The sequence below is a fragment of the Nannospalax galili genome, unplaced genomic scaffold (assembly GCF_000622305.1).
Source record: "Nannospalax galili isolate Female #2095 unplaced genomic scaffold, S.galili_v1.0 scaffold63, whole genome shotgun sequence".
NCBI classification, from domain to species: Eukaryota; Metazoa; Chordata; class Mammalia; order Rodentia; family Spalacidae; genus Nannospalax; species Nannospalax galili.
This window is the reverse complement of record NW_008355272.1, coordinates 3,085,077-3,109,146: the sequence shown is the minus strand read 5'-3', so window position 1 is coordinate 3,109,146 and position 24,070 is coordinate 3,085,077. Positions and strand designations below refer to the sequence as shown.

General features: G+C 44.2%; 1 protein-coding gene across 4 annotated transcripts in view; it reads right to left on the bottom strand.

Annotated features, from left to right (window-relative positions):
- The window catches only part of Slco3a1 (solute carrier organic anion transporter family member 3A1), a 333,074-nt gene extending 311,705 nt beyond the window's left edge, over nucleotides 1-21,369 (bottom strand). For 2 of the 4 annotated variants that reach the window (XM_017802983.2, XM_029555668.1), the window contains exon 1: nucleotides 20,944-21,369. In XM_017802983.2, the coding sequence (XP_017658472.1) occupies nucleotides 20,944-21,123 (180 nt within the window). In that variant the 5' untranslated portion in view covers nucleotides 21,124-21,369. The remainder of the gene's footprint in view (nucleotides 1-20,943) is intronic. The other 2 variants (XM_008852334.2, XM_008852333.3) reach the window with 1 other exon arrangement.
- Nucleotides 21,370-24,070: the final 2,701 nt, after the last annotated feature.

Sequence of the window (24,070 nt, the reverse complement as noted above, 5' to 3'; positions counted from 1 at the left end):
CTAGATATGAAAAAAACTAAAAGTTGTATGTATACACCTGACCACAGCAACATTATCTCCATCTATACAGAGGGACAAATGAATGGCTTAGCAAAATCAGATACATGTGTGCATATGATAGAATAGTATTCAGCCTAAAAAAGGAAGAACATTCCAACACATGCTACAACGTGCATAGACTCTGAGGACACAATGCTATGTGAAACAATGTCAAAAGACAAATACTTCATAATTCACTTAGATGAGGTACTTAAAAAAATCAGCATCATAAAGATAGAGGAATGATGCTTACCAGGCAAAGTTGGAGGATCAGGAGGAGGGACATTCTTTAATGGATACAAAGTTTCTGTCATGCAAGATGAAAAAAGTTCTAAGAGATAGATCATAGTGATGCTTTCAAACATTTTGAATGCATTTACTATTCCTGAGTGCACTGTATGCTTAAAAATGGTTGATATGGTGAGTTTCAAGACAGGTTTGATGATGCATAGCTATAATCTCAGCATTCAGAAAGTAAAGACAGGAGAATTGTGACTTCACAGCCAGCCTCAGCTATAGAGCAAGTTTGAGGCCAGCCTAGGCCACATGAGACCGTGACTCAAAAAGAAAAAGAAAAAATTGTTACGTTTATATTAGGTATATAAAACTGTGGGGGTCAGGGGCTGGAGAGATGGCTCAGCAGTTAAGAACACTAGTTGTTCTTGCAGAGGACCCAGGTTCAAATCCCAGCACCCACATGGCAGCTAACAACTGTCTATAACTCCAGTTCCAGGAGATCTGATGGCCTCTTCTGTCTTCCATAGGCATTGCATGACACGGGCGCACTTACCTACATGCAGGCAATACACTCATAAAATAAAAATAAAAAAATATAAAAAAAAACTGTGGGGATCATCAAAACAGCTCAGCAGATACAGCACTTGCAGTCAAGACTGATGTTCTAAACTTGATCCTGGAATTCACATGCTGGAAGGAAAAGGACTCCATGTTGTCCCCTGACCTCCATAGGTCAGGTATGTTGTGGTATGAAAATACCCACATGTGTACATGCATGTACACATATAATAAGTAAAATGAAAAGTTTTAAAGAGATGGGGAGATTGGTCAGTCAGTAAAGTGTTTGCTTTGAAAGCATGAGGACCTGAATTTGATCCTCAGGACCCACATAAAAAAGGCAGGCATGGTGGCACGCACTTGTAATTCCAATGCAGAGGCAGAGACAAGAGGATATTTGAGCTCCACCTCTGTCTACACACATGCAAATACACACGTGCAGGTACATGAATGCACATGTGTACAAAAGCAGGTACATGCCAAAAGAAAATTGAAAAAAGAAACTGAAAGTCACATGACAAATGAAACCTTCAATTAGTTTGTAACTGTTTTAAAAGCATCAATAGCTCCAGGACAAGTAGATACAGAGGTACAGACGACAGTAACAGTGTTGTTTACAGAACATTTGGAAATGTAGGAGACAGTGGTTGAAAATAGAGAGGAGTTTATTTGGTTAGGAATTACAATATAGAGGTGGTTTTACAGGGTAATAACCATATTTTATGGAGAGGTACTCAGAAGTGTCATCATTTTCAAGCTTGTTTTAAGATGACTCTCATAAAAAAAGACATGTACATATCAGCAAGTGTGGATCTGTTGTGTCAAATTGTGCTAAATCTTCATTTTTCAAAACTAAGTGGAAAGGACAAGCTCGTTGACTATACCTTGATAGCTACTTTTGAGAATTTACAACATAGAATTGAAAATGAGTGTAGTTTGAAATAACATAATTCACATCACCACTTTGAAGTCCATTAAACATTCCATACATGTAAGTAGATGTATCCATATTTATTTATGAAAAACCTGAGCCCTGCTGCCAAAATATGTCACCCCCATCAGAATTCTTGTAATAAATACCAAAATGTGACTCTTATGGCATCCTGTGGGATGCTTTCTAAGCCAGGGAAATGGAATTCTGTGGTAAGATTTGGAAAAGTGATCATTTGCTGAACAAGTCAACACTTGTTGGGGAGTCTGTCCACTCTGGCAGAGTGCTCTGTAATTTTGTGGGGATTGAGATGGTGGAATTATTGCATAACAGCCCTTATTTTTGAGTGGCTAGATGTGCAGACAAGTATGCAAATGAGCCTGAATATGTAGGTGAAAACAGGCCGAGAGTATTTTCAGAGCATGCTTGTCACTTGTAGGGACCACTAGGCCCTGACAGGAAGAGGGATCGACAGCCATGGGCAGTTCTGTCTCCAGGGAAGTCCTGTTCAATGTTATCACCTTTTCCTCAGTTAAAAAAAAAAAAAAAAAAAAAAAAAAAAAAAAAAGAATGAGCAGTGCTCTCTCACAAGTAGCAACATGCTAAGACAGTATCAGAAGAGTGCTGAAGCGGTCCCTCAGCTTTTTTTTTTTTTTTTTTTTTTTCTCTTTTGGAGTGTGTAGTCTGAGCAAAGAAGGGATTTTGAGAGCAAGGTAGCATGGAAAGACCTAGGAAGAAACACTAAGTGGGCCAGTTCTTTCGCTTGTGAGAGAGCCTTTGCTCAGTGGGACTATCACTCCTCTGAAACACCTGACACCAGAGTGTTGGGATTTTTTTTCAGATTTTGGAATATTTGAACTTATCTAATAAACTATCTTGAGCGATTCTAGGGGTGGGACTGAAGTCTAAACAGGATAATCCTTCATTCATGTTTCACTCATGCCTCATACACACAGCCTGAAGTCCATTTCACGAAATATTTTTAGTGCGTCTGTGTTTGATGGTGAGTAGTCACAATCATGGGTGAAATTTTACATTCCCAGCCTTGTGGTAGTCCTCTGCGTTCTTTAGATTTTGCAGCATTTGACTCAAAGCATTTTGGGTTTTCAGTCTTTGAGTTAGGGATGCCCAGTCTGCCAAGTCTACTTTCCAACATCTGTGAGAGTTTCAACAGATATTTATATATGTCCCAACACATCTTCAGAAAACAGCAATTCCCCTGCTATTGAGGCTCCAACCTGGCTCTGTGGTTTTGTGACCATCCCTTCCAATTCTTTCATACCATCTCATAATTCTAGACAAGAAACAGTGAAAAGCAAACCACAATGCTGAGAAACCCACCATCTAGAAACAGGAGGACAGAATATAGGGGTATGTGCTATACAGTCTTCATAAATGTAATTAGAGCTTTTCCAATTAAAATATTAAATTTATATGTAAAATCCCCAAACTTGACCAAATAAACTTAAAGCAGAAATAAAATAATCACAAGCCCAAAAATGGGGGAGATAAGAAAATGAGCCCACTTCAGTGTCATAAATTTTTTTTTTTAAATGCCAAGAAAGGATGGGTAAGGTATACAAATAGCCACAGCCCATGCCCTTGCCCTAAGGAAGATAATATGGATAAATGAAAATCACCAGATCTGGAGGAAAGCAATCAGATTAGTGCTTCATTTATCTAATTCATTTCTTCTGATGAACATCCATGGGGGAGAAAAGGCTAGAAGGACACCAGTAACACTGGTACTAGATCTCTACTGGAAAGATATAAAAGCTCTATGGTGAGAAAACATAGAAAACTCTAGGATGACTTCACATATAAGCCCCACCCGAGGGTACAGTGTGTGTCTCACATCAGAAGGCTGAACTCACTTCACAGGACCTTTGAAAGATTATAAGAAAAACGAAAAACGTTGCCTTAGCTACAACCCCAGGCTAGCTGATTGAGCACCAAAGGAGTGTCACCTGCATCAGCTCAGCCACCCCACTGTACTGTGTCCTCAGCTATGGGATGCAAAATTAGAAACAGAAAACCAGGCTTCAAACTTCAGCTTGATAGCAACAGAGAACAACAACAAACAATGAGGCTTCAAGTCAAGAAATCACCTACACAATGAAGGTATGAGCTGATTAGATAATAGTAAAACAAACAAGAAAATTATACAGCCTGAACATGTACACACATGAACTCCTAGGAGGAAAGACAAGAAAGCAGCATGGTACCACAAACACAAAGAATGCAGCCAAACAGAAACATAACCAAGGGGATTCAAGAATCCTTCGGGCCATGGGGTTTAATTTATGAGTTCAATACACACAGACACCTCAAATGCAACATTTGAAAAGAAGATAACAATGGCGACCTAAAGAAATAAACTGGGAGATAAAAGTGAAAACTTGAAATAGAATCCAAATAACTAAGAAAATGTGGAACAAAAGAAACGTCAGTTTGCTGACTAGAGGTTTGAAAACAAACACAGTGAATACAGAAAAAAATAAGGATCCAAGCAAACTTAACAACGGAGGCATTCAAAGCCAGGCCAGGACAAAGTGCTGGACAGTGTGGCTGTCAACTTGACACACCTGGAAAGAGGGAACCTCGCTGGGGAATTTCCTCTATCACACTGTCCTTTGACCATGTCTGTGAGCTCCTGGCAGGTGGTGCCATCCCTGGACAGGTGGTCTTAGGTTGTACAGGAAAGCAGGCTGGCCACAGGACAGAGTAGCAAGCCAGTAAGCAGGTTTCCTCCATGCTCTCTTTCAGCTCCTGTCTCCAGGTTCCTGCTTGAGCTCCTGCCCTGGCTTCCCTCACTGAAATAAACTCTTTCCTCCCCAGGATGCTTTTGGTCTGAATGTTTTATTAGAGCAACAGAAATCTAGCTAAACAGCATCCTTACTGAAGAAAGAAAGGGGAGGAGGGAGGGAGGGAGGGAGGAAGGAAGGAAAGGGTAGTCAAAGAAATCAAAGAGACAATACAAGAAAATTCTAAAATGAAACTAGATTGACTCTTGATTGAAAGAACAGATCAAGTTCCAAGAGAGGAGGCATCCACCATACAGGAGTAAGATATATCAGGATTAAGTTATATGCCACAGATTAAGAAAATGTTTTTCCAGGTATCTAGTTTATACGCAAATAGTCCAAAAAGGAAGGAAAGAACCCTACATCAACAACCAATGGCAGGAGACAGTGATTTAAGTTTTACTGAAGGAAATCTAATAAATTGCAATGAAATTAAATGTACTATTGTATTTTTTTTTTCTTTTGGTCTTTTTGAGACAGGGTCTCCCTGTAGCCCCAGCTGTCCTGGAACTCACTATGTAGACCAGGCTGGCCTTGAACTCAGACATCCGCCTGCCTCTGCCTCCCAAGTGCTGGGATTAAAGGCATGAACCACCATGCCCAGCCCAGCATTAGATATTATATTATAAATTATATCTGGCCCACCATTTTTCCATATATAAAAATAGAATTCTGAGATGGGACAGATGTCCACCAACTTACAAGAGTTTGACTTAAAGAGTTCAACTGGTGGCTCTTCAACTTCGTGGCTGTGTGTAGAGTTATCCTTACACAGCTCTTCTGATATATTCACCTTCAGTCCAGTATTCAGTATAAGAAATATCCAACACGTTAGTACAGAATACAGTGTGCGTTAGACAATTCTGTCAACTAGAGGCAAGTGTTCTGAACACGTTTGAGGCGGGCTGCACTAAACTACGGTGTATGGGGGTATATTAAACACATTTTAGGTTTTTGATGCTTTCGATTTATGAGTTTATCCATATATCGCCCCAGAGTAGGTCAAAGAGCATCTACACTCCTGAAGTAGCTTCTTTTCCTGTTGCTGTGATCAATACTCTTGACAAAAGCAGCTGAAGGATTTATTTTAGCTCACAGCTCAAGGTACAGTCCATCATGGCAGGAGGTCAAGGCAACAGGAGCTTGAAGCAGCTGGTCATATCACATCCACAGTCAGAAGAGAAGAATTCAATGCATTCATGCATGCCAGTGCTCAGCACACTTTCTCCACTTATATAGTACAGAATATTACGCTTAGAGCTCAGCCCCACCCACAGTCAAAATGGACTGCAAAGTCCTAGGATCTAAGTGGGAGGTAACTGGGTCATGTGGACAACACCCTGGGAAGGGGTGAATGTGATTCTTACAGGACTGGGTTAGTTCTCATGAGAGCAGGCTGTCATAAGCAAAGTCATACTCCATGTGCCCTGCCCTTCTGCATGCAGTCATTTCCCTGCCCACTCCTCTGCCATGTTGTGATGCAACCACGAGGTGCCTTGCCAGATGCTGGCACCATGTTGTATGGACTTTGCAGCTACCAGAATCAAGCCAAATAAGCTTCCTTACTTTATAAGCTACCCAGTCTCGAGTAGTCTATAAGAATAACACAAAACTGACTAGGAAAAAAATTAAAAATATAATGAGTTTTGTATCGAAGTATCACCAAACACTATAATACATAGCAGCACCTTCCAAAAGGAAAGATGTCAACACAATTAAATATTAAAGATGAAATAAATAAACTGACTAGACTAGGACACCTTTCTGACTGGAGGGAAACCACACCAAAGAAATCCTTAAACAGGCTCCCAACTCCCTTTCCATCTGCTCATAAGCCAACTTCTCTTCTAATCTTAATGACCATCTATTCCAAGAAAATATGCCCCTCTGCTCTTCACCAGGTTCCTTCCAAGGGGAACTAGAAAGGAGTTTGAATCTCCTCCACCCAAGTTTTAAACTGTAAACTGCACACCCACTTCTTGTTTGGAGATACTTCCTGTGTATGAATACAGTTTGTTCTGTTACCAGCTTTAAAGTTATCCAGAACCAATATATGCAAGCTAAGCAAGTGTTAAAAAGAAAGTCAAATACGTTAAGACCATTTTCCTAATCTTAGTTCATGTTGCAGAAGTCTAGTTTGTAGATAATCCAAAAGAGAGTTTCAATACAGAGGAATTAATGTGTCCTCAGGGCCAGGAGCCAATAGAAAGAGCCCTAGAGCTTCCTTCCTTCTGTTGCCAGATCCTGGTGAGCACCATGTTCCAGTCTCTTGGTGACACCATGCCACAGAGCCCTGTCTAGGCTCTCTAGCTGAGTCTGAGCATGCCTGGATGTAGCTTTCCTCCACCAGCAGGCTTCCAGCGTCATCTCATCATACCACTTCAAAGCTGGGAGGCAGAGGGACACCAGCCCCTGCATGACTGACTGGAGTGGAGACTTCAGACTGCCAGCTCTGACTGGTCCCTGTGTAGCTGTGGTCCTGGCTTTCCCACCTGTTCCCTCCCCTCTGGAATCTTCCCACTCCCACCCATCTCTGAGGTCTGTCTCCACCCACCTCTTGTGACTTCTACACCCTACAAATCCTGAGAAGATCATCTTACATCTCCAACCATAAACATCCTCCCATCCACCCAGACTCATGTCCAGTATCTCCCACCTCCAGCCTAACACATTGCTTCTGTGATCAGATGCCACACTGGCCCCTGTAGAAACTGGACCAGATACAAAGCTCCATTGCAACTCAGCCACTGCCTGGGGCCCAGCACTGAAACCATTCTAATGAATGAATCATTAATGAAAATCTTAAAAACAGGTCCTCTCCCTACTGGGATGTATAAACTCCACGAGGGCCAAGAACACGCCTATGCCACTGTATATTGCTTGCAGTACTTAAGGAAGTTGTCAAAGTTAATTAGTTTGGCAGAGACCAAGCTGACACTTTTTTTAAAAAAGGAGCCTGTGCTAAGAAATTATGAAACTCTGACCACTCCCACCCCACCCCAAAAAACCATAGAGACAGATGGAACTAGAATCCAGATGTCTGGTCCTAATATGACACCTACCTGGCCAAGTCTGAGACTGGCTGGCACAGGGCAGTAAACAAGCCTCTTTCAGCCTCACTAAATGGGACTAAGTTTCAGGAAGGACACAGAGCAAGCTGGAACATGCATATATGATAAATGTATCTACACCATACTCATGGGTATGTCTAGCAATTTTTTAGATACATTGTCCTTAATCAAATGACATAACCATCCAGTCCAGTCCCTGCAATAGACTTGATCCAGAAAGGGGAAGGATGTGTTCAAACCCAGCTGTAATCAAACCTAGCTGTAATCAAAGCAGGGTTACCCTGGGAGCCTAGCTGTCACCCTGGAGAGAAACACGGCCACCGGCCACCTTCGTAGGGAAGGACAATGGGACTGGCAACATTACCTCAAAGACAAGGCATCTTGCTACGATGGCTGTCTGACCAACATCCCACAATGCTCCTACTGAAGCCAAAACCCTGAAGGGGACTGAAAGCTGTACCCTCATTCTGGCAGACAGTCCTTTGCTTTTTCCCCTGGCATTACAGCCTACAGTAGCCTCCTCCCTCAAAGAGATGTGGAAGGAAGTTCAGACTCCCCGTGCCTGTAAATGTGACTGTATTTGGAAACAAGTTCTTGGCAGATATAAACAAGTGAAAATGAGGTCATTAGGGCGAGCCTAATGTAAGACAAGAGACATGGGGGAAATGCCATGTGATGACAAGAAGAGATGAGTGTGATACAGCTGCAAGAAAAGGAGCGCAGGGGGCCAAGGGTCACTAGAGCTCAGCAGACACAAGGAAAGATTCCACCAAGAACCACACAGGAAGCTTGAGCACTTGGCTTCAGCCTTTTAGCCTCCAGGCCTGTGAGAAAATAAATCTGTCCTTCTAAGCCACCCAGTCTCTCTGGTAATTTATTAGAGCTGCCTTAGGAAGCTAACACACTTGGTCTCTTTCTTCAGGAACCCAGAGAAACATTATAACGTGCCCACTCTCTTACCACCTGTCTATTTCCACCTTGCTATCAAAGAAGACTGCAAATTACTTTCCCTTTGCTATAGAAGTGCATATGTATGCATTCATATGTGTACATATATGTCATATACAGTTATACATAGTATATACATAGTAAATATAAAATATGCAACCTGATTTTGTCAAGCATCTGAAATAGCAAAAGTATTTGAGGATAACAGTACCATCCTATGACCACCATAAAAACAATGATTTAAACAGAGCATGAAGGACCATGGTCCTACTCCTGTTCCAGAATAAAGCATAGTGCCTGCCTGCAGTCTAGGGTGAAAGGTGGACCTGGACCTCAAAGACTTGTATGCAAGAGGTAAAGAATGGTCCATGGAGATGTATGCTGAGGATGGAAAGAAGGCGGCATTGAAGGAAAATACTAGTACTGTCCATACCAAAAGCCTGACAGGACAGTCTCTCTCTCAGGAGTGACCAGTGCCCTCCCAGAGGTTTGATTCATGTGACTATGATATCTTGCCAGGGTTGGCGAAGTGTGGTATCAGTGGAGGGATGTACAATAAAATGAATGAACAGCAGCAGGCTGAGCTTAGCACCTGTGACCAGCATGGCTCAGTTCACTTGGCATTAATAGAAAAGCGGCCACAAAGGAACAGATCTGAACACAAGACACTCTGCTTCCTCTTCCAGAATCAAAAATGTTTCCCTCATCATTCTGTCTGATAGCCTTAGGCACCATGAGTCCTTGAGATGTTTTAAATTGCTGTGCTACCACTAGCATTTTTAAAAACAGAAATAGTCCCCAGAATGTCAGACAACGAATGAAAATGCAGACTTTTTAAAAATCTATTCTACCAGATTAAGGACTAGTACAGTACCCATTAGAAAAGGTGAATCCTGCTTTTTCCTAAAACAAAAGGGTGGGGTGGGGGGATTTTGAAAGAGAATTAAATGATTTTTTTTAAACAGCTTTCACCAAAGCCATACAGGTTCTGAGCCTTTATACAAATGCTTAGGCTAGAAATGTTTCAGAATTGGAATAGTTTTAACTGGAATATTTATACGATGAGCTGTAAAGAAAATGAGACCCAAGTCTCAACATGGCATTCATTTATGTTTTCTACGCACCCCATACACACAGTCTGCAGGTTATTTTAGACGATATTTTAGTGCACCTACACTTTGACCACCCCGTCACACATGAGATCAAGTGTCAATGTTTTTATTCATGGTGTCGTATTACTCTAAAGTTTTAGATTTTCAAGTTCTTTAGATCTTAACTTGAAGCTGCCTAATCTGGGTTTTTATTTACATATATTTATGATCTTTAATTTTAAAAAAAAAGCACTTCCTGACTGCCCTGGCTGCTAACACCTGTGGGTTAAGGTAGGGCAGGGTCTGGAGCTGGGGCAGCACATTTGGAGAAGTTAATTCTGTGGCCTGATTTTGCCTAAACTGAAAGCAACAAATGCAGAGATTTTACAGTGTTCTATGCCCTTCCATAACCTCAAGGAACAGATGCTGGCACACCCCTCATACCAAATCTGCATGTTTAAAGTCCTTATAAAAAGTCACAGAGGTGCTGGGGATGTCCCTCAGTCAGTACAGTGCCTGCCTAGCATGCATAAAGCTCTGGTTTCAATCCCCAGCACTACATAAAATCAGGGCTGGTAGGACAAACCACCAGGACTAGGGAAGTAGAGGCAGAAGTTCAAGGTCATCTTTGCCTACAATTTTAGTTTCAAGTCAACCAGCCCGGACACCATGAGATTCTTTCTTAAAGGCATAGAAATAGGCATAGTCCTGAGTTTGAAGTTTAGCACCTCAAAAACTAAACAAAAAGGTTATATTTGCATATAACCTATATATACTTTACTTACGATCTCAAACTCAATGTAAATACTATGCAAATAGCTATTGTAATATATTGCCTAGGGAACAATGACAAGACAATAAAGTCTGTATATGTTCAGTATCAACATGAATTCTTTTCCATTATTTTTGCTCTGGATTGGTCCAATCAATGAACGAAGAACCCAGGTACAGCAAACCAACTATATTTAGGAAGACCTAAGAACGGGTGTTTGAATGACAGGCTAAGGCCAAGCTTGGGACATAGATGCAATATACACACTGAACAACTGAATTACACCTGTGAACAGAGCTGCAGTTGGCCCTCACCCAAGTGCTTCAGGGTCTATGCACCACTCTGGGCCAGAGTGCAACCTCCCCACCTGCTCCTGTCAACTGCCAGTTACAGAGCTATAAAGCTGATCTCTGACTTTCTGATCTATTTATATGAATCCTCATAACTTGGCAAAAGTAATGAGAAGGTGCTAGTTTATGTTGTTTCCAAAAAATATACTCCCTTTGGCTGGCTAAGAAAGTGTGCTGTTGGCATGTTAAGCTTCCCAACCTACACAAGTATTTACCAGTACTAGGAAAACAACACATACGGAATACTACATCAGGATCCCTGCCCTAAAAAAAATTTTTTTGCATAAGGACAAGAAAGGCTGGTCTGAAGCTCTTCTAAATCTATTTCAAGACATCTAGTTCCCTTGAAATTTTTTTCTCCTCAATTCTCACGCTGTCCAGAAAAACATGACGTTAGCCTACATTTTAGGAGGAAGTTGGACTCAGTTCAACTGTGGACTGTGCTGTGGACCCCATGCATGTGTAGATTAAAGAGGAGGGTGACTGGGGTTATGCATGTAGCTCAGTTGACAGAGTGCTTGCCTGGTATGCACAAAGCCCTGGGTTCAATTCGCAGCACTGCAGAAAACAGGCAGAGTAGCGCACACGTGTAATCCTAGCACATTAACCCACAAGACACAACAAATTCCCAGAGCTTGAGGAAATGATACAGGCCATAAGGTCTGTCACAGTCAACCATGGTTGTACAGTTATACTCAGAATCCTTGCACTTTGCACAGCATCTCTAAAGATGACCTTCAAGGAGGCCTGCCCTCAGCATCCTAGAGATCCAAAGTAACCACAGGCCCATATGAGCCTTGTTCACCTCTAGGGATCAGGGAAGCTAGTATTGAAGCTATTGGCCAGGCTGGATAAAGGAGGATTACTGTAGATGACTCCATGGATCTACTTCATATAATCCTGACCCCTAAAGCCAACCAAGAGCTTAATTAATCAGCATTAATTAATCGTTTTTTTTTTACAGGTTAGATCACAATAATTGAATCTTACATAAGAAAAACATATGGGTCCATGCAGCATAGAAATTTTCATCTTCCTTAAGGGAATTCTTAGCAGAGTAAACACACAATTTCAGGTACAGTATTTTAAGGCTTATGTAATCAGTCCGGGGAAGTTTCCCCAACTTGCTTTTATTCAAGGTGGTAATTTCTCATTCTCATCAACAAAAGATGGGAGAGCAAATCCAACAATTAGAGAAAGAGCATGCATATTTTACATAAGCCTTTCCAAATGAGGGAAAAGACAATAGCCTTCCCTATGAATAATTTACAATAGTCTTTAGTTGAAAAACACCACGTGACAAAGTTTTCCTGACACCAACTCTGCAGGTGCAGAAGCAGAGGTTAAAAAATATATACCATTTCTTCCTTCCTCAGATATCTTGCAAGTGTGTGGGCAGTGATGTTGGGAATGGTATACTGTACTTTTAGACCATATCTCCAGAACTATTTGTTGGGCTGTTCAGGCCCTGCTTATTTGCCCTAATTCTGTACAATCAGAAGCTTCGGCAGCTATGGAGAGGGACTACACAGGCTTCAGGGGTGATATGATTTGAATATGTATGTCACCACCTGCCTGTGTGTTGAATGTGTGAGCCCCAGCTCATGGCACTATTCTGGAATGTGGTAGAAACTTTAGAAGGTAGAGCCTAGTTGGAGGAAGTATGTTACTACAATACCTCTGAAGGCCGTTCCTCCCTCACTATCTACCATGAAGTGAACAGGCTCATCCTCCACACATTTGCACCATCATGATGTTCTTACTGAGTATAGAGAGTTAAGTGACCATGGACTGAGCCCTCTGGAAAGAAAAGCAAAATAAATCTTTTCACTTACAAGGTGTTCTCTCAGGTATTACATTTTGTTACAGTGACAAGAAAAGTAATTAATACAAAAGCTCCCCAGAAAGCATCCCAAGGGCTACCTGGATGGTCAAGTTCATTATTGGAAACTCAAGAGCTTTCATATTACATTTTGTTACAGTGACAAGAAAAGTAATTAATACAAAAGCTCCCCCGAAAGCATCCCAAGGGCTACTTGGATGGTCAAGTTCATTATTGGAAACTCAAGAGCTTTCGTGAAGAGCAACTTGCCAGATGAATTGGAATCTGCTCCCACACTGTAGCTAGTGCTCACAAAGGGACTATGGAGAGACAGGTGAACAGACATACCAAAGGAAGGACAACCAGCACACTCCAGAGTTTAGACTGGACTCTGAGCAAGACACTGCAATGAGCTGCTAGAAGCTGGCCTTTCTGCCATACCCTAGGGATATAGCAGTGTCACCACTGCCTGCTTGAATGTGCTTACAGCCGCACACTCCAGAGTTTAGACTGGACTCTGAGCAAGACACTGCAATGAGCTGGTAGAAGCTGGCCTTTCTGCCATACCCTAGGGATATAACAGTGTCACCACTGCCTGCTTGAATGTGCTTACAGCTACAGCCTGTTCCCAGGATTTTCAAAAAGTTCACAATAAAGATTCTAACAACAACAAAAAATCAGTGCAGTCAGAGCTCTCTTTGATTTATTACCAGGTGACATATAATGTAACCTGAAGTATCACATGCCTAGGGAACAAAGTGTCAAAGGGAAATGCCTAGGTATGTATGGAAGAGATAGGAAGCAAAGAGAAGAGTGGGCTCACACGTTGCCGTTCCCCCTCCATAAAAAGTAGAGCAGGATGCAGCCTCTGCAGCCTTTTGCTTTAAAAAATATTTAATATGTGATGTTTGCTTGAGTTCAGGTAAATTCTAATGGTCAACCATTACATTTTAAACAGAGAAATGGTTAGTCCAAGTTTGGAGAGAGATGGTTCATCACCGGAGAAACAGCTGGGTTGGTTACCATCATTGGAATTAAAGAAAATGACCAACTAGGTCCTCAGTCAGGAAGGGTTTCCATTTACAGAGGGGCTAGACTTAAAGCCATAAAGAAGGATCAAATGAAGACTTTGGGAGTTGCTGGCTACTGAGATTCTTTCCTTCATGCAAAGGAATGTTTCCATTCTCTGTGTTGTCATTGGAAAGCCCAGATGAAGGCTCCCCAGGTTCACCCACTCCACAGTCTTAGCCACAGAAGAGCTAATGCTTTCAACAGGGTTGCCACAGTCAGCAGGCTTTGAGGGCACTACAGTCCTCCGGGTGCCCCTACTCCCTCAGGAAGCCTGTGGCATCTGAATGAGGATTGACAACCTTACCCAATACATATACTGCAGTCTTATTTACCAGCAAGAGTCCAGCTCCTTCTCTTTCCTTCCCAAGGACAGGATCAGCCAGCCTAGGGGCAGGAAGGCTGCTTCTAAAGCTCTGTAGGGAAGGACAGTGTGCAGAAGCTATGCTCCTGAACAATTCCCAGCAGCCAGATACTGCGAGGATGAAGACATGGGATGGGAAACTAGGCCATATCAACAGCTCCTTTGTTCTGCTTCTGAGAAACCAAAGAAGATGAGAGAAATGTCCAGAAATGTACTTACAGAGACTGACTGTGGCAGGAAGATTCAAGGTGAAAGCAGTGGAACAACACAAGCCGAGCCCCTCTGGGGCTGAGCGTTCAGGTCTCTTGTGAGATACAAGGCTTCCTAGAGGACAGCATATGTCCATCCTTCGGTCCTCTCCCTTCTTACATCTCAGGATCCTGTCAAGTGGCCATTCAGCCTTATAGCCACTGAAGTAGAACAAGATCACTGATTGTGGAAATAAACCCAAACTACACATGATTCTAAATCCTCAGGTCCATGGGAGGGACCTCTTGGTGCTCAGGTCAATGAGCAGGCTTGCCCCATTACTGCCAAATCTGTTGGTGACCAGTGTGCCCTATGACAACTACTCTACCACATGCCCATTTATTTAGACCTCTGAACTATCTATCCATCAGGGTATCATTAATCCCTATTTCTGTGAACATACTGAGGCTCAGGTAAGTCAAGTCACAAGGATCTGGTAAGTAGCAGATCCAAGTTCAAATCCAGATCTTTTGACTCCAAAGTCCAAAGGCCTTTTCATGGACTCTCAACTGCTTACCACCTCTGCTCAATCTTGGCTACCATATAGTCATAGACCACAGTGACAGATACAGAGAAATTCCCAAAGTGAGGCATCAGCACACCTGCACCTCCCACTCATCAGTACCTGCACTGGCCCTTCCCACCTGAAGTACCCATGGCCTGTAAAGAGCTAAAGAAGTCACAGAAATGGCCACTGTGATAAATGGTCTCTGTCGTGGTGGCTTCCTCACCCACTCTACCCAAACATAACTCATTTTTAGAATCTTTATGATGAAATAGATTTTTATGAGAAAGGAATAAATGAATTAGTAACTGGTATTTAACTTACTTCACATATTTAAAGAGTTTTTTTTTTTCTCTCTCTCTCTCTCCAGTCACAAGTACTCATGCAGAATTAGAAACTACCTGTGTATGCAACTCACTGGACCAAAACAGAGGTCCACTGAAGTAGTTTTATTTCTCATTGGTGGGGGTACACTATCATTTCAAATTCAGTAAATATGTATAGCCATGTTAATAATAACAGCTAGTATTTATTGGGTACTTAGTATAAACTAGTTGGTGTTCAAAGTGCTTTTCAGACACTGTGGTAGCAAATCCCCACATTATCACTAGGATCACAATTATCCCCATTTTAAAATGAAAAAAAAAATGAGGAAGAAAGAAGTTGAACAACTGGCCTAAAGGTCACAGAGTTTCCAATATTTGTGCAATGAGCCACCACTGCCACAGACATGCCATTCTCCACCTTGGAGTTTTAATCATTTAACTTGGAGTTTTAATCAGTGAGACATAATCTCTCCCAAGCTACTACATGACCACGTAGGCTACATTAAATACAAGTGTCTTTGAAAAGTCAAATCTACTTATCCTGTGAATCAAGGTCAATAATTACTCTTCTGTAGATAAAGAAGTAGAAACAAAACAAAAACAAACAAAAAAAAAAGATACTAGGCTATCTTTCTGGGGTACAAATTACCAAAGGCATCTGACAGGCAATAAAATACAGTCTAGAGGGAACTTAGATTCTAAATCCATATGTTAGACACACAATCAAAATTACCATTAAGGCCCTGAGGATGTAACTCAGTGGCACAGCACTTGCCTAGCATGTGCAAGGGCCTGAGTTTAATCTCCAAACATCACTGATGCACCATTCCTGTCTCCTTCAAAAGAGGAAGTATCTGATACTCAACACATGCAACTTTTGCCGAAATTTGTATGCAAATGTGCAAAGCATGCTGTAGTGCACAGTACATTGTGTATCTCTGCAAAGCGGAGGTAAATAGCATGACTTTTCTTCATAGGTACATGCTTACTAAATGATGCATCCAGTGAAATTTGCAGATGCTAAACGTATTCTTGCAGCTGGAACTTATGCTAGTGAAAAGAGGCAAATAGGGAGCTGGGTTTTTGCAGTACATGAATGAGGCTGCCTGTGTCTTCATTGTTTTTGCAGCTCTCTACTTACCCTGGCCAGTCTGCAAAGAGAACAAGACCCCGAGTAAAGCACCGCCTCCCGGTTTGCCATCAGATAGGCTAATGCAGAGAGCGTCCTGCAGGAGCTCTGCCTGCCCAGTGGTTCACTGCACACCACAGAAGATTCCCTCCAGGCGGCAGGTAAGAGGAGCGACTCCCCATAAAAAAACCCACTATGGTGATCGACAGGCAGCACCACCATAGCCAGACCTCTAGGCCATCCTTTTTAAAAGACATTAAAAAAACTGAAGCAGGGGGAGAGTTTACAAAATTCAGGAAAGAGATCTTGCTCACTTTACAACTAATTCATCAGGATTCTTCTACTCTTAAAGCTCAAGCACCCCTTCATAATGCACCCCAAAGAAGGAAAGGTATGTACACAAACCTAGTTGAAAGGGATTTTCAGAAATACATTTTATTCTTAATGATTGTTAGTTAACTATTATTAAACCAAGCTATAAGGGAGAAGAAAAAACATCAAAGTAATTTTGCCTTTTACTACCTGGGGCTATATAGCAATTATGTAAATAGGAGGGAATTTGTCACTTTGAATAACCATAAGCATAAAAATAATTTGATTAAGCAAAATACAGTTACCTTAATCATACTAATTTGACAAGAACTTTAAAAACGTCTCTCAACTGTCAGTTTCTGGGCTGGCTATGCAAAAAGCTATCTTCAAAATAAGGCTTCTTTACAGAAAAAAGAAAAAAATAACAAGCCCAGCAGCTTCACCTCAGCCATCAATTGCAAAACCACTGAATGTTCTCCAGCCTAAAAATAAATGACTCTAAAACAGGAAGCCAGAGCCTCGTTAGCCACATTCAGTCATCTATGTCCTTACTCTGTCACCACAACCTGAGGCATACTTCTGCATAACACTAAATAGGGAAACATCTACCACTGCCTCACAGGAGCTGCCCAAGAACCCCATTCTGGAGACTGTCACTGGCTTTTCTTTCATTTTCATCCTGAAGAAATTCCAAGTGTCTGTCTGTGAGTGTCCTTTGTCATTGTGCAAGGCGTCAGCAGTTTTAATTTCCTGTACACATCCTTATCTCTTTCAGTCGTCAGTAATTCAATAACACGCACACAAACCTGTCTCTGCAGGTTACCCTCCAGGAATGGCTTACCACATCTCAGTGAGTCTCCACAAAGCATAGATAAAGTGCAGACAAAACGACTTTCTCTCCTTAGAGTTCCCACATGCCTAGACCTCCTCCCAACAACCCAAGACTTCCACAGCAGTTACATCCTTGCAAATAGGTCAGTACAGCCCAGAGTCACCAGAGGCAAACACCCAAGTAACCAGAAGTTCACATTGCCTTGTCTGTTTTGGGCAACAATGATGATCAAATTCAGCTGGCCTCTCTTTAGGCACATACATATATTTCATAGCCAGCCAGGCAGTTTAAGTGACTGCAACACAACATCTTTGTAATTGTGGGCTTCTCTTGTGCATGTCTCTCTAAAGAAGACATTTGTAACTGCAATGGATTTCAGAATCCATGACCGATCTTTATCTATATTATCTTATCAATATCTCCATCAAGGCTGGGTGTCAGGGTCTACCTTTTTCTGCACTCCCCTGGAAGGCCCCAACACTCAAGCAAAAACTTGCATATTCTCTAACTTAGTGTTACAACTGGTAACCTTCTCATAGTGTATACAGCTCTCCTTTGAGACACACACACACCTGAGAGAAGAGTCCTATTTTCAGAGTTGCTTCTCAAATCACCGGCCACTTCTGCCTTTGATTTGTCGTTGGGAAGCCTACCCCAATGTCACTGAGGACATACTAGGGACTCTGGAAAATCTCTTTTTAGAACCAAAGAGAAAGATGAAGTGAAATTTCCCAATATTTAAAAATAAAAGGCACCCAAGGAGATTTTAAAAACAACAACAACAATAACAACAAAACCCCAAAACCCAAAACAAAACATAAGGTAGCCCCATGGACTTTGGGAATCAAATAGGAAATCAAGGCAAGTGGTATCAAATTTTCAATCACCCTCCTCGCTATGAAAGGAAGCATTGTTGGCAATGGCCCATGGGAAGCCCTTCATCAGAGGATCACATCCACACACCCCTTGTACCTGGAGCCCACCTGTGTGATCGCAGACATCAGGGCCTCAGGCTTCCTAGGACAGACACAATGGATTTTTAAAGGAAGAACCTTTAAAGAACAAGCCCCCCCAAACTTCCTGCAAGAGTTCATTACTCAATTATCCACAGAGAAGGCTTCCATGGTTGAAAGAAAAAACTTTTTTCCATCTCCCAAATGACAGATGAAGAGAAACATCTGAAGTATCACAGAACAAAGCCTAAAGATGACTCAGTCAACCCTGCTAGACTGCCTATTTCTTTTCAGAAGGTTTAGATGGCAAAGGAAAGTCAAGAGCAGCCAAGTAAAGCAGAGACCTGAGATCCATATGCCTGCACTGCTAGTGATCAAAGGAATTCAATTTCCCAGGCCTGTCCTCTCTTAGGTTTCCATCTGCTTTGTGCAAGGCACCTGTTGGCTCCTGTTACCCATACCCCTCCAATCAGATTTTCCTTCAGTCAAGGCCAGAAATGCCAGGATGCCACCAGCAGGTGGACTGAATTCCTCCTGTCTGTTCCTTGCCCTGGGATTCAAGCTAACCTCCCCCACCTCCTAGGGCCGCCACCAGCAGGTGGACTGAATTCCTCCTGTCTGTTCCTTGCCCTGGGATTCAAGCTAACCTCCCCCACCTCCCAGGGCCAGCATTGCCTGGAGAGGTCCCCCACTGCAGAAGCACTGTGCTCTTTAACTTTCTAAAAGAGCAAAAGCATTCACCTGCTTCACTTCCTTCTAAACCCTAAATCACTACAAGTGAAAATCATAAGCTCATCCTTTCATCATTCTTGAGAGAAAGAGGTTGTCTGTTTGTCACAGGTGAATAATGCACTCTGTTAAGCAAACCTGGTTTGAGGCAAACAAATTGTTAAACTGAAGACAGTTGTTGATATACTGATTGCCTCCTTTTAACACACAGACTTTGCTAGGTATTAAATAATGTGCATATTTTAAAGTACAGATTCACAAGTAATTGGTATTAATGTGCATTTACATCTATAATACATATACCTTTCTAAATATTTTCAGTCAAGCTGCCCCCAAACATCGTGGTCACCATCACCCAACATCCAAAATCCACATGTACAGTCTGAAGCTTTGTTTTATAACTATAGATGAAATAAATGCACTTTTTAAAAAGAAAACTCATGCACTTTTGACCCCAGGGTTCAATTAAAGCATATGTGTTGTGAATGAATTCAACACTGATAGAGATTTAAAGGCATTTCATCTAGGAAGGAGCAGCAGAAATAGATTTGATTTCTCAAAAGCCCTGAAGTTCTGTCACCCCAGAAACCGAATCGAATCTTAGAGCCTACCACCCCCAAGTCACCATGTAATTTAACCACACACTACACTTTACTTCACCTGAGCCTAGGAGCCTAAATGGTAGGGGTACTCAGCGTCTGGCCTTCATTAACTTCAACCCAAGGCCAGGAATGAGAGATTCATGATAACACCAGGATACACGTGGCTCTATCTCTGGATGTGGTTATCCAACAGTTTTTGAAATCTTGTCTGTTTTGATCTTCATCAAACTTGCTACCACTTAAAAGTCTATGACATATGATTCCAGTTCGAGGTCAATAGCCAAGTAATAATTCAACACTATCTACGCTGAGAAATCTTTTCTTGTTTAGAAAGAACAGGTCTGAAGTGCACTGTCTAGAACTCAAGTTCGGACCACCTGAACAGAACAAGAAAAAGCAACAAAGTAAGGACTTGACAGTGCTGAGTCATTACAAGCGGTTTCCTCTGGCATGGCAGGAGCCCATGGGCCGAGTAAGCATCAATAATCCTTTTCTGGAGAGAAATAAAACAGAAAGGTACTGTACCCAGTGGTGCACTCCCCTTGTCGGCGAGAGACCACGGTGGAGAACTGAGCTCAAAGAGTGGGTAACTGGAACTACACAAACTCGCTTGTGCTCTCCAGGTACTTCAACTTTATCCCTGCCGCTGAAAGATGGCTATAGGGATTCCGGTGGGACTATTCCCCCGCAGCCGTGGCTCAGACCACGGCCACACTGGAGCGCCTTTTACTCGAAGCTGTTAAATTGCCCCCGGTAATTGGCGGATGGAGAAAGAGCCTGGGGAAAATGATGCATAATGATTCGCTCTCCAGGCGGATGAAATGGAGAGTAGAGGACGCAGGATGCTAACTGGCTTTTCCTCCCATGTGCAGGTCACCTGAACTGCGATGCCTTCCTCTCTCTGGGGAGCCTTCCTAAACTCACCACCTGGCTCGGTTTTCCAGAGGGGAAGAGAAAACAGTTTCATGCCCACCTGCCAGCAGCGTCTCCTTCCGGGCATCCCTCCCAGCCCCTACCCCGAGCGTGAGCAGCCGCGAACATTCACAGTCCCGCCGGCGCCTGCTCGCTCGGCAGCCCCGGCCGGCAGCTCCCCCGGCGGCTGCCTCTGCACCAGTCGCCAACCTCCGCGCCGGGCCGAGGTCATGCCCGCCTGCCCCCGGCGCCCGGGAGCCCCCCTCCTGGTGCCAGGCGGCACGCCGGGGAAGCACCACCCGGGAAGGGGTCCGCGGCGGAGTTGGTACCCGAACTCACCAGGTAGGCGCCCACCGTGCCCTGCGCCAGCATCAATGCGCACTCGGACACCAGGAAGATCTTGATGTTGGAGAAGCAGGACACCTTCTTTTTCTTCTTCTTGTTCCTCTGCGCCTCGTCCCCCTGCAGCTCGCCGCTCCGGCCGCCGCCCGACGAGCTGCCCGGCTTCTTCCCCTGCATCCTTCCCCCGCCGCCGCCGCCGCTTTCCCGCTCGCCCCGGGTGTCGCGGCCGCTGCCGGGCGGGGGTGCGCGCCGTGAGGCTGCTTGCTGTCCCCGCCCCGGGCCCGCGGCTGCCGCCCCCGTCCTGCCGCGGCTGGAGAGGTAGAAGGCTCGGCTCCTCGCCGCTGCCGCGTTCGCCCCTTCCTCCTCCTCCTCCCCCTCTTTCTCCTCCGCCCTCCCCTCGCCGCCTCCTCCGGCTAGGGCTGTGCCAATCACAGGGACTCCTCGCACCGCCCGTCGCTGCCGCCGCTGCAGCCGCTGCCGCCGCTGCCTCTTCTGCCTCGGACGCCCGCCGCAGCCATCGCAGCTTCCCCTGACCCACCCGCCTCGCTTGCCGTCACCCCTGCGCCCCAGCGGCGGCCCGAGGCCTGGATCGCCACCGCTTGCCGGGGCTGTGCAGCTCCTCGCTGCGGGTGCGCCCCTGGGAGACACGTGAGGGACCTGCTTGGGGCGCTGAAGACTGCCGGGCTGACAGGGTCGGCAGGGTCTGGCTGCTGGGAGAACTGGAGAGTGGGGGAGTCCTAAGGGGTGGGGACCCGGGCCTGGAGGGTGCTGCCCGGCCCCTAGGTGGCGCTGTGGGGCCCTGGGCGCCGCGGCGGAAACTAGGTGGTACTGCGGCTGGCACTGGGGCGCGGAGATGAGGGTGCTGGGTCTCCCTACTCCAGGGACTGGCAGCCGGGGACTAAGGCGGGGTTCGGGATCCGGGGCTGTTTCCAGGGCGAGAGAAGCTGTCTTCCGCTTTGTTCGGGTATTTCTGAGGACAGATGTTGAGCTCTGGGGTTTGGGGAGGTGCCAGAGGTCAGAGATGCCTGAGGCTTCTGCCACCTGCTGGCCTCTGTCCCTGCACTCTCTGCCGCTGGGCGAGCCTAAACTGCCCCAAACCGGAAAATGGGAGGAAGGAGCCTTAAGCACTGCGAAGGGAAATTAGATTCACTTAAGGGAGCTGCTCTGACTTGACCACCCCCAGAGTCCAGGCAACTGCAGGTCACAAGGACCCCAGGAGAGAGCCTTATCAAGTACTCCGTCTGCTGCCAGAGGGCAGGAAGCGGTGAGCCACAAGCTTGCCCAGGTCCCCACGTGTCCACCAGCCTATGTGACCCTGGCCGTGATCCCCGGCCTTGGTCTGGGTGTCAGAATATAGCAGCGCCCACTGTCATCAGTCCTCACCCACAGAGCTTCCTAGGACTTTGGTCCACAGGGCGCTACAGATAGGATCTACTGGTTCTCAGTCAGAGCGTTTTGAAGTTCAGAGGAACTGGACAGGTACCAGGAAATACTCAGCAACTTCCCCTTCAGCATCTGGGAAGACAAACCCACCGTTTGGAAAGCAGATCTTTCAACCAAAAAGTACATAGCAATTAGTGCCACCATAATTTCTACTTTCTCCCAGAGAATTTGAGTGAAAATAGTGTCATGGTGGGGGTGTTGTTTTGCCATACCATTTAAATATAAACTGCTTCATCCGTCTTCCAGACATGACCTCACCCAGGTTTGGTGTGGATTTCAGATGTGCATCCCCCTTGTCTAGGATACCTCCTACCAAATTGACTGCCAGAAAGTCTTTTGCATTTTCCTATTCCCTAGCATCATGGGCTACAGTGTTCCCCACAAGTTATATTATTAATGGAGTTGTTAGGGTCAAAACGTGAGCCTAACAAGCTAGGCTCAGCCTCCTGCTGGGGTCATTTAATATCAATTAAAGAGACAAATAGTCAAAAAGCAGAAAAAGAACAAGCATTCAATGAGATTTATTCAGTCACATTGGGAGGAGGAACAAATAAAGAGGTCCAGTGACCCCCCCCCACACTCCATGGACACACGCCCAACTTCCATCTGCAGGTTCCTGACATGAGGTTTAGTTATAAATGGAGTACAAAAAGGGTGTGCATGAATAAGTAACCCTGGTCAAGGTGTGGTCCTGCCCATCATTAACCCATCCAGTCTTCTACATGGTGGTCTGACAACTGGTCAGAACCATGTGAAATCTCTTCCTAGCAGACAAGTTCTTCCTGTGACTTGGACCAGGCTTCAGCTTTGTCCTTCCTGCAGCATGAGGGTCTTAGGGAAATTCCAATTCCTTTGAGACCATTATTTCAATAGTCTGACAGCCAAATGGAGGGGGCACAAGTGTCTCTGAGTTTCTGCCAGGAGATGTTACACCGAGGCTGGAATCCTTAGCACCTGGCTGCCTTTTCTCTACCACTTCTGGTCACTCATGGCCAGCTTTTCTAAGGGATCTGTCTGCTTCTCACTCCTCTTCTCATCATTCTCACTCTTAAAAGATACCTCCTCACTTACTCTTGAGATCCCTTGATGCCCTGGGAAGTCTTTCTGCCTCTGAATGCAAATTGGAAAGCTGCAAGTGAAAATGTCATTTGGAGACCATCGGAGTCTTCAAGTCTTAGTTACATACATTGTAGTAACAAGAGTTGATGTTTATTTTGTGCTTGTTTTGATCAGCTCTCAAGGCTGATCTGCATTTATAATGTAATTGTTAGCAATCCTCTCAACTAGATGCTGTGCTCAGCCCTGTTTATTGATGAGAAAACTGAGACCTAGGGAGGATAACTAACCTGGCCAGGGCTACTTCCTCAGTAAATGTTGGCAGGGCTAACCTTTTAAACAATGTGTCTGCTATCTCATCCCACTACCCTATCTCCTCAGGAAGACAGGGTTCACATTGTTCCTCTTTTATAAGCAGAGATTCAGAGAGGTATGGTGATTAGCCCAAAGTTACATAGCTAGAACAGGACAGGACTGAAATCCAGGTCCAGCTCTTTGCTCTAAACCACCTTGCCTCATGTAGTCTGAGGCGAAGGCATGGTTTTCCTTTTTCAATTGTTTGTTTTAGATTTATAATATTAACCACCTTTAAAGAAACTAAGAATGTCTACTGCCAGAGAAGCAT